We start from the raw sequence: 11074 nt of genomic DNA, 5'->3' as shown, positions 1-11074 counted from the left end.
AAAGTGATTGTTTTCAAAGCCAATTACTCCGCTGTTAGCAAGTTAATGGTATTTAAATTTCAACAAAATGTGTTTAGGAGTGGGTGCATTTAAAAACAAGGCATTCAGTTGCTCATAAAATTTAAATAATTCCAACTTTGTTTCTATTCCAGACGTACACACACACACACACACACACACACACACACACACACACAGACAGAGAGACAGACTTTGTTTCCGCTAATGTTGCCTCAAAAAGGTCACATCCTGACGTACATCTAGTTCAAAGGTTACGGCAACACCAGACAGATGCAAAAGCCATTGATGGAGCGTAAACTCATCCCTGTCATGCACGACTCAAACGAGGCTTTGCTGGAATTCACCACGTTGTCATCGAGCCTTCTCTCTTCGTCTGCTGTTTACACGTTATCTGAACTGGAGGTTAAAGCTAATGAGAAAAGGAGATGTAATGGCATGGTAGAGAAGTTGACCTCTGAGCAGAGGACAGAAATAAATTTCTTGAAGGTGGGAGCACTCCTCAGTACCTATCCAGCCACAGCAGTGGGGGAGGCGCAATAAATCAAGTGATATTTATTCGCCTCCTGAACTATTTACTAACTGACAATAAAGGTGGAATTTATGTGCCTATTAAGACGAGTGTTTCTGAATGGTCAGGGGCTGCAACCGAGGGCCACTTTATGGATTGGATGCAATAAAACCCCGTGATAAAACAATATGGAAGCTGTGGACCTGGCCGTCAATCAAAGGTAAGTATGATGAGTAAGTTCATTAATTTTAATGGAGTAAATTCTTCTCAATAACGCACCAGCCTCGCTGCCATTATCCCCATTTCTTGTCTTAATACAGTGCTTTGGCCCAGACAGTAGTCTTCCTCGCCCTCCGGTAAGCCATGAATCAAACAGCGAGAGGTGAGGGCAGAGAGAGAGAGGGGAGATGGAGGGAGGATGAGGCGGGGATGGTAGAGGTTAAAGAGAGAGTGCAAAGGCCTGGGAGAGCTTCGGAGACAGATTAGAGAGACGCCCCTGGCTCATTTTCCAGCTCTGTGGACAAGGTGATGCTACTCCACCTTTTACTGGGGGGATCCCCCATAGAGAGAGAGAGAGAGAGAGAGAGAGAGAGAGGAGAAACAGAGGGGGGGCTGATAAGGTACAGAAGAGAGAGGGAGACCCTGAGAGAGAAAAAGTGAGAAGAAACGAGAGAGAAAGCAAAGATGGGGGGCAAGAAAGAGAGAGCTGGGATTTAGATTGTGCAGCAGCTGGAGAGAGAGAGAGAGAGAGAGAGAGAGAGAGAGAGGAGGGGAGGGGAGGGGAGGGGAAAAGTTGGACGCGGACAATCTTGCAGTAACTTTTTTTGTTCTTTCCCCTCTCCGTAGAAGAAGCCTCAAGAAAAAAAAAGTCAAGGGGGACAAAAAACACACTCACGCTGGATTACATTTGAATAGCATTTGCATCGCAACACGAGATTTCCAATCTGGTCCCTGGATACACGCGCGCCTTTATTTGCGGATTAATGTGGTCGCGAATTTGTGGATGTATCAGTAGTTGAAGGTATGGCTTTTATTGACTTTAACGGAGGCTGGCGATGCGTGCAGCGGAGTGAAGCGTTTGTGTGTGAGCGTCGATAAACGGCAGCAGGATTGCAGAAATGCAGTGAGGAAAGTGACTGGAGTGGAACTTTATGTGAAACTTTTGCAGGAAGTTTATGTTGCAGCAAGACTAAGACTTAACTGAGACTTAATACTGTACATCACATGGGGATATCACAGGCGCATTGTGCAGCAGATTATGAAATAAATACTCCTGTAAATTCACTCCTGTGCATCATAGATAGTCCCAGGGGGAGCGTCAGAGTGATACTAAGGAAAAATGTATTGATTTTAGGAGATAAAATACTATAAAATATAAGCAGGATTAGCCCACTTTCTCCCAGTGGAGATCATTAAAGTTACATCTGAGTGGCCATGACACATGGTTGCATTGTTGTATTTCTTTATTGGAGTTTTTTCAAGACACTTTCAAACCACAAAAAGTTGGTGTTGCTGCTGGCAAAAGTGACGCTGACTTTCCTTTCATATCCAAGCCAGGCCTTAAGACAAAGCATTATGGGCTGAGTTGTTACTGTAAATCTTGTGGCTTGCATCCAACCCCTGTGGCATGGAAAAGCCTTCTGAGTAGCACTGTGTTAGGGTCTCTTCCATGCATAGATCATTCAGGCTAAGTACTGTCTCAGCGTAGCGCTGCGCTGGTTTGAGATCAGTGGGTCCAAAAGTGTAGCTCCTCTACCTGGAAAAAAGGAAAATGCTGAGGAGGAAGCTTGAATGCTACGGTCACATCTGTTTTCCTCATGACTCAGCCGTCCCATGTTCGCTGGCTTTTGCATCCTGTCTGTGCATTCCCACAAAATGTGGAACAGCTCAGCACTGCATGTGTTTAAATCATCACAGAGCTGCCTCCTGGGAGAAGCTTGGATTTGTTTCCCTGATTAGAGAGTCATCCTCTCTGTTTTTACCTCCTCATCTTCAATAAACAACATAGATCTTTTCTTGAGGGGTCATTTGAGTAAAAACAGAATTTAAGGACCGTGGCCATTAAAAAGTGGGAACCTTTATGTGCTGCAGTGTCTCTTGGGACACTTTTGTCCCGGGCAGTAAGTTGTACTCCCTCTTCAGACCCTGGGGATTATAGCCCTGTAAAGTACAAATTGGTGTTCTTGAATTTAACTACGCATTAAAGGTTGCTCACTTAACCTGTTGCAGGCTGTGTTAAGCTGAGGGCTATGCAGAATCTGTATCGTTGACTTCTTCTAGTTCAAGCCAGTGCTGCTGGCCTGCAGCTAACTGTACCATCCACTTGACTCTTTGCTTACTCCTGTCAGCAGTGACATGAACATAAAGCTATCAGAACTGTGAGGTAAAGCTGAAGAAAGGCATCAGATCCTCTGCTGACTCAACTGTTCACACCATGTGCTTGAAGCCAACCAGTTCATGTTGTCAGTGTAGGCGTCACCTTACATCATAACTGGACCAAAGTGTCCGTGGCAGTGGAGCTTTGAGGCAGCCCCGAGCAGAGGGAGGGTTGTATGTACTGAACACTCCCAATCTGCAACTGTGTTGGCCTGTCTCTCATTCACAATTATTCAAGGAAAGGCCCTGAACACTGCCCAGAATGTAAGACGAGTAAGAACTTGCCTCAGTCTCTGCTGAGTGCCATACAGGCTGCTTTGCAAGTTTGCAGGTTTCTATTGCTCCCGGTCAATGGAAATCTGGAGTGCCTATTAAAGCCTCAGGTCATCTTTAGTTACTTTTATTCACTGCTAGTTCCCCATTGGAACAGGCCTGCACTGCGCTCTCAGGTTTGGCCTGAAGCACATCTGAAGTTCAAGGAGCCAAGAGCGTACGTGAACAAGTTGTGTTCAAGATAGCATACAAGTATGTGGCAAAAGAAGTGCAGACGGACAAAGAAAAGAAAGCAGCACATTGACTGATGCCAACATCAATCTGTTATTTACTGATTTGGTTATGTCAGAGGATGAATCTTAACAACTTTTGTGATCCCCAAAAGTTTCCTGTACTGCCACTAGAACCTCAAAGTTTTCACTTATGCTCGGAAATATCTACTGGATGGATTAACACAAGAATTGGTGCAGGTATTTATGGTTCTCACAGGATGAGTCCTGCTGACTTTGGCAGTCCTCTGGCTTTTCCTCTAGCACCAACATGAGGTGCAGATTTGTGGTTTTCAGCAACTTTTGCATGAACCGCCGTCAAATTTGGAATTAGGATTAATTGTGATGATAAGCCTTGTTGATCCCTTGACCTTTCATTTAGTATTATCATCAGGTTACAATTTCCAGCCTTTACAACCAGTATTGTGCTAGTTTTGCTGAATAGTGATTAGTTACAATTACTAGCTGCCTCATTAAAAAGTAACTAAATAACTTTCCTGATTCCTTCCACCAAAAAGCAAAGTGTTGCTGTGATAATAAACTTTTCTTTATAATATCTACTTTGAAATGCAGCCAGATCCCAGATATCCAGATACTGATAATTTCATGTGCAGATAGGAATACATATCACAATATAACACGTAACGCCTCTGTTTTAAGCACTCGACTGCACTTTTGTGGCTCTCATCTGTAGACTCTCTGTGCTGTTTGATGTGATACTTGTGTAGGTGGTAAAAGAGGCTGGTAGAGTTTCAGCTTGTTGTTGGGACCAGTCTGTGGCAAAATGTTCAAAGTACAAGTTTCTAGTCTGTGTCAGACTTTTCGTACCTAAAGTGCATACATGTGACAGACGTAGCCCCGCTTTTAGGTACGAGCTCGTTGTTTTGTCTTCGCTGGTCGGACTCCTTCTCCTGTTTGGAATCATCCTGTTCTGTGGCTTCACTCCTTTCCATCATGCATGCCAAGTGCTGGACTGTTTGCTGTTTTATGTTCCAAAATGCACTTTTGTGCTGTTTGTAGTTTGTTAAGTGCTAACTAGTCAATGTTAGCATGCTAACATGCTAAACTACACTGCACCTGCTAAACATCAGCATTTTCATGTCATTTTGAGCATGTAAGCGCTGTTAGTGCTGTTTGTGAGCATTTAACTGAAAGCATCAAGGACAGAAGGATGTCCCCACAGGGATCCATGTGGACACTTGCAGAATGGGCAGATGACATCACGACCACTCAGACGCAGAAACTCGGCCTTAAGTGCTTCCTCATAGGCATTTAGCGTGGCTGTAGACTTTCTCAATCACTTGTTATTTTCATGATTGCAGGGCTGTAAGCAGCTTAACAATTAGTTTGGTTCTCTCGCAATAAAAATCACCCAAACTCACAACAACAGCAACTTAACGGACTGTCTTCCTGTCTGTCTTCTTGGATTAATGTCTCTTTACCTATCTGTTTGTCTAACAGAGTTAATGATCTGTCTCACCTCGTCTTTGTATCTCTGCCTCATTTAGCCTCAGTGGAACACATACTGCACTGTATATATATGAATGTCTTTGTTTGTCAGTGAACATATGCATGCATGCACGTCTAACTACTTACTATGCAGGTCTTCTGTTGGAGGGTTACATTCCAGTCAACTTTGAAGCACTTACCTACACACCTTCTGCTAAGAAAGAACTTTCTTTAGAGGATTCAGTTAGGGTCACAACCTCACAGACACATCAGAAGATTGTTTTCACAGCCCAGCACCAAGACTACTCTTGAATGTGTTTGTATGTGTGAGATAGATTGGTAACAAATAGCCTGTGAGTGAGCTGTCCATCAGTCTTCATGCTGCAGTACGCTGGGAGAGACAGCTGGAAAGGCAGCGAACTCCCAAATATCACGACTGACACATTTATGCCAGGTTCTCCCATTTAAACAGATGCAAAGTAGTCTAAACAGTGGGCTGCTGGTTCGCTGTTATTTAATCATCCGTGTCTGGGTGGCTAATAAGCAGTTCTCTTGTCGGGCCATCGAGAGGACATGTTTCATTTAACTCTGTCAGTGTGTGTTCCTCTAAACATGCTTGTGTTGGTGCTGTTCCATCTGTAAGCAGTGGCAATGATGATGAAATGTGTGACAACAAACATTGCTTAGCACTGAGCGCAAATGACCTCCATTGTTATATAGGAAAATATCAGTGCCTCTTTTGTCCATTTATTCCAGCCATAAAAAGCACTGGAACTGATAGCTGTACTGGAAATAGAAAATAGGCAATAGGTCTGGACCAAGAACCACAATGACTACTGAGCAACTCTGCAGCTTCAAGGAGACACGTTTCTGTAAAAAAAACAATAAAAGAAAAAGAAAAAGTCAGTGTTGGTCAGCACTTCTGTCTGCCTTTGGTCTTCAGGCTTGTTGTGCTGGAAGACGTTCAAATATGTCATTGTTTTCCTTCCTGTATTGGCTTCGTCCTCAGTGACCCGATCACTCGCAGGCCTACTTCCCGGGCTCATGGCCAGCCCAGCGGCCAAGCCCAGTTGTCTAAACGCTGTGCTGCCTTTATCTGCTATAGCCAGCTGGGTGGCCGTGAAGCTGCAGATGGAGTGCAAAGAGAGAAGGAGAAAGAGAGACATCCATGGCAACACATATTAGGAAGCCTATTAAATTGTTTTGGATTACGGCCAGACAATAATAGCAATGAGCTGTAACTTTTCCTTCAGTCTGAGTTCTCTGGACTGTGATGCATTATGTATTATGTACCGTGTGAACTTTCTTATTATTGTGATCATGTGGCATGAAGCCTATAATAATGGCTGCAGCTTTAGAGTGCTCAAACTCTGCCGTCTAAGGCTTTGATTAACCTTCCACCCATCCAACTGCAAGGGAAAACTTTAAAAAAAAAACAAAACTATTCTTTTGCTGTTTAGCTTGCAGCTACTTTTACATAAAAAAGCGTCCATGTTGTCAACAGCTGTGCACACAGATAAATTGTGCCATAGCATGATTATACAGTATCTTGCTAAGATCTTGCTCTTTTCGTGAAAGTGTAACCTGGCCTTTTAAAATGAAACAAGGGAAGCAGCCAGGCCCCCAAAATTGAATGCATAATTCACAATGTGGGACATGTCAAGCTGTCCCTGTTATTTCAGAGCATAATTTGAATCATTGTCCTCCACCACATTGTCTGTTAACAGCCCGCTGCAGGCAGTCGGGTCAGGCTAGATGGTATTCGCACCATGTCCTCGGCCGGGCAGGAGCACCACATTGTGTATCCCCGGGGGAGTGTGGGGGTCATTTCTCCTGGCAGACGGGACAGGTGTGTGTACAGAGACACAGTCTGCTCGCCTGCCTGCCTTGAGGGCCCTGCTGTACCTGTAAACACTGCAGAGTTATGGGGTCCTCACACACGCTGAGGGCAAGTCCAGGTCAGCTGGAATGTGTTTATGCGTGTCAGAGTGGGCGGCATGGGGGTGTGTTCCTCTGCATGCATTCTTGTATGTGTGTTTATGAATAAGGAGTTGTAGTGAGAGAGAGGGACTGTGGCGACTGAATATAATGATTATTGAGACGTGGCACACATTTTAATCAGTGCATGATTCTGTGTGTGTGTGTGTGTGTGTGTGTGTGTGTGTGTGTGTGTGTGTGTGTGTGTTTGTTGTTGGGCCACGTAGAAGCATCTGGTGCAACACAACCATGGCTCCAGTGGAATAGTCTCCAGATGTGTTTGTGTGTTTTGGCCCCACTGTCTGTTTGACTCTGGACCAACCAGCCTGCATGCAGATCATTTGCATTGTGCATTTTGCTTTGTTGTCTTGCGTTTATGTACTAGGTATATGTTTGCAGCAGTATTTGTACTTTCTTTCAGACTTTAAGAATAGTTTTCTAGATTCAGCTCACGCATGTGTGCACTTAGGTGTACTTTGTCAAACATATTTAAGTGTGTATGTGTGTAGCAGCTGCCCAGTCAAAGGGCAACCAGATGGACAGGATAATGATTATGATCAGACTTTATAGAGTTACACTCCTTAATGAGGGACATTCTGGTTAATTCATATGCCACTAACAAAGCCCGCATCATACCACATAATTAACACATCAACTGTGACTGACTCATAAATATACATCAATGTCTATTTAGAAGTCAAGCATAATGTGCAGCTGTCGGCAGAGTGAGCAGACTGGATGGCATGCTGACAGAATGTGGGAAGGATTTGACTTTTTTGACTTTCTCTTTTTCTGTTTGTTCATCCATCAGTTGGTGGCTGAGCTGAGCTGAGCTGAGGTGTTTTTGGAGGAGTGAAACCATGTGGCTTCTCTGCTCCTCTCTGACTCTTTTGGCCCTCAGCTTCGGATCATGTGACACGCTGACATCAGAGGAAGGTGAGTTTCCTCTTCCCTGCTGGAGCCTCAGCAGTGGTTATGCAATGGGGGAAAAAAAGTATCTTGCCTGGACCGTCATATCTGTCCTTAAAATATAAGGCTACAGCCAGCTTCTGGTTAGCTTAGCCTAGCATGAAAACTGGAAACAGAGGAAACACACTAGGCCTAGTCAGGCTCTGTAACAAAATCTACATCTCAGCACCTCTAAAGCTTGCCACGTTAGCAGCGTAGTGAGCTTCAGGGCGGCTGGTTGGAGTCTCCACTGTTTGTCTTGCAACAACCTGAAAGTTTCTGCACTAACAAATATTCTGGCACAAATCCCCACATAAAACCATTACATGTAATCTTTATACTCTGTTTTTTGTTCAGATTAAACAAACATGATGGAACATGTTTCCTAGTGAGCTTTGATGCTGTCAGGAGGATTTTGTTACTTGACACAACCCAGACTAGCTGTTCACATCCATTCCAGGCTTTGCACTAACGCAAGTTAATTGGCTGCTGGCTGTAGCTTTATATTTACTGCACAGGCCTTCATTCATATCAGTATCAATCTTCTCATCTAACTCTCTGCAAGCAAGCGAAGAAACCTATTTCCAAGAATGTTGAACTACCACTTTAACAAAAATAAGATTTTAAATAAGATGAAGATAAACATTTATTCCAAATTGGGTGTAAGCAATAAAATCACTGCATTGCATTTACTACATTGCGACTGCGGAGCTCTATTAAACTCCTTTATTCATCCAGCATTACTGCTGCCTACCAATGAAGCTGAATAAAAAATCTTAAATGGTAAAGGCCATGAATGACAAATTGTTCTCAGCCAGCTGCTTCTCAGAACAGCCCTATATATCTTCATTTAAATGCTAAAAAGACTCCAACCATTATAACTCTTAGAAGCGAGACTTTTTTCAAATGTTTAATCTGCAGTTGTTTGCCTGACCAAGTCGTCATGCTTTGGAACCCATCCGAGTGAACCTGTGTCCGTCTGTGTGCGTGTGTGTCTGTGTGTGTGCGTGCACCCTGTCCTGTAGCTTATGTCTTATCGGGCCCAAAGCTGCAATGATGCTGAGCTGTAATTACAGCTTATGTGCATTTGATGCTGGTGGCTGTTGGTTGCAGTTTGGTTAGGCTGTGGCAAGGAGGCGTGTGTGTTTACCATGTGCGGTTATATTCCTGTTTGTGGGCCATCATTTTGAGTTTCTGTAAATTTGTATTGGAGAAACATGAGAAATGCTAGTTTATTTGTCTGTTGGTGTGTTGGAGAGAATGTGCACATCTTTCTGTGTCTACCCAGGCGTGTATGTTTTTGTGTGTGTGTGAAGCCGAGACAGAGACAGAAAGAGACAACCAAGAAATCAAGAGACAGAGAGGTGAAGAGAAATCTTTTTTTGTTGTCTTGTTTTATTTATTTATTTTGTTCTGAACTGTCATACTCCCTCATCACACTGTCACTGCGTTCTCAGGGGCCGGCTCTGTGATATCACTCAGGGGGCCGCGCAATCCTCAAAGCTCGTGGAGCTCTGAAGGGAGCTTTGTGGAGGATGGGTCCCTCTTGGGATACCCCAGTCAGAGATTTCCAGATGAGACTGAGTCTGAGCTTGTCGCTCCCCAGAGTCTTTTCCCCCAGTGGTTGGAGGAAAGTGCTTTCTCAAGTGCAGCTATAACATTTTGCCACAGCAAGCACCCCACACACACACACACACACACACACACACACACACACACACACACACCCACACACAATCACTATTCCTCTGACTCATCTGAATCTCTGCTTACTGGTAATTTGCTGACATTACAGCAAGAAAGCAGGTTTAAGTAAAACTAGTGTTGAGGAGTCGAGCCGGATGATTGCACTGGAGTTCTGTAATGTATCAGCCAGAGAGACTAGTCCCCATAGTTAAATTAAATTGCTGAAATTCCCTGTCTTTGGCAAAGCGTTGCTGATATGGTTTTTTTGTGCGCCACAGACCCTGCACGCTCTGAAGTAATGGATTTATGTATTGATTTGTTTTGACTCAGTTTCCTTCTGTCTGTGTTTGAGCTAAGTTGTATGTTTTCTGGTTCCATTGAATTGTACTAGTAATAAGCTCATTTGCACACAAACAGGATTTAGAGATGAAAATCAGCTCGCAGCAAAAACAGAAACAATTACTGTGCCTGGACAGGAGAATAAAAGTTCAATTCTTTCTTGTGGTTAGGATGAAAACGATCACACCAACTGTGTTGCTTGATTGTATTCTGATAATGATACTGATTACAGTCTCTGGCCCTATATTTATATGAGGGATGAGGAATGTGACCTACAATTTGCATCACAGTATTATTATTATTTTCTTTCCTTTTTTACAGCGACAGTATTATATCACGGTATTGCAAAAATAAAAGACCTACTCCACTCAAAACACGATTCCAGCTCTTTTCACAGCAATGTAAGGGAACATATCTTAAGAAGGAAAAAGTTATTTAAAAAAAAAAAGTTTATTGGCTGCAGAAAGCAATGAAAGAGGTTTAGGCCTACATGTATTTTGGAAGGAGTAACCTGCCCGTTAATGTGGGTTAATTAGTAAATCTAATGTGATTCTTTTCTGCAAGAGGTAGGATGAGGCATCTCAACAGCACTTATTTGGGAAGAAAGTATATTTTGAAAGTACAGCAGTCAGTGTACCACGGGTCATGTCCATCAAGTACATTTACATACGACAGCAACACACACACATACCCACGCAGCACACAGCAGAGAGGGAGCTTTCCTAGTAACAACAAAACAGCCGAGCTTGTGTTGCAGTAGTAAGTGTGGAGATGACGTTAGCTCTGGCTGTATGAGATGACAGAAAATGCTATGTGAAAAAACAGTTTCCCACATTCAAGCTACTACTCTGGTTATTTAACTGGCTTCAGTTGAGGCTTAACATTTACACGGTTTCTCTTTACTCTCCTCAATATGAAATACGGCAACGTTGCTCAGGCATGTGGGCCTGCAATAGATGCTGCTAGCCACATTAGCAGTGGAGTATGCTAACGCCAAATATAGCAGACTTACCAGCAGAATACTGGTTCTAAGTTTGACGTCAGTTCTGCTTTCTATTGGCCCTCAATGCAGTCTGAAGAAAACTAATTAGTGCAAATATAGCAAAAGAGTTTTCCAGCTGTTCTGGGGACATTTGCATCAAGATAATCCACTGTGTGCCCACTTCCTCAGATGGTGGGAATAGATGAAGACTTTTGTGTTCATTCTTGCAGCCAACAACAGAGAAAC

General features: G+C 43.4%; 1 protein-coding gene across 4 annotated transcripts in view; it reads left to right on the top strand.

Annotated features, from left to right (window-relative positions):
* The first annotated feature begins 1516 nt into the window (after positions 1-1516).
* The window catches only part of col16a1 (collagen, type XVI, alpha 1), a 73139-nt gene continuing 63581 nt past the window's right edge, over positions 1517-11074 (top strand). For all 4 annotated transcript variants that reach the window (XM_076755338.1, XM_076755339.1, XM_076755341.1 and 1 more), the window contains exons 1-2: positions 1517-1550; positions 7685-7809. In XM_076755338.1, coding sequence (XP_076611453.1) covers positions 7734-7809 — 76 coding nt within the window. In that variant the 5' untranslated portion in view covers positions 1517-1550; positions 7685-7733. The remainder of the gene's footprint in view (positions 1551-7684; positions 7810-11074) is intronic.

The sequence above is a fragment of the Chaetodon auriga genome, chromosome 17 (assembly GCF_051107435.1).
Source record: "Chaetodon auriga isolate fChaAug3 chromosome 17, fChaAug3.hap1, whole genome shotgun sequence".
Taxonomy (NCBI): domain Eukaryota; kingdom Metazoa; phylum Chordata; class Actinopteri; order Chaetodontiformes; family Chaetodontidae; genus Chaetodon; species Chaetodon auriga.
The sequence above is the reverse complement of the archived record's forward strand: the minus strand, read 5'-3'. Positions and strand labels throughout refer to the sequence as shown.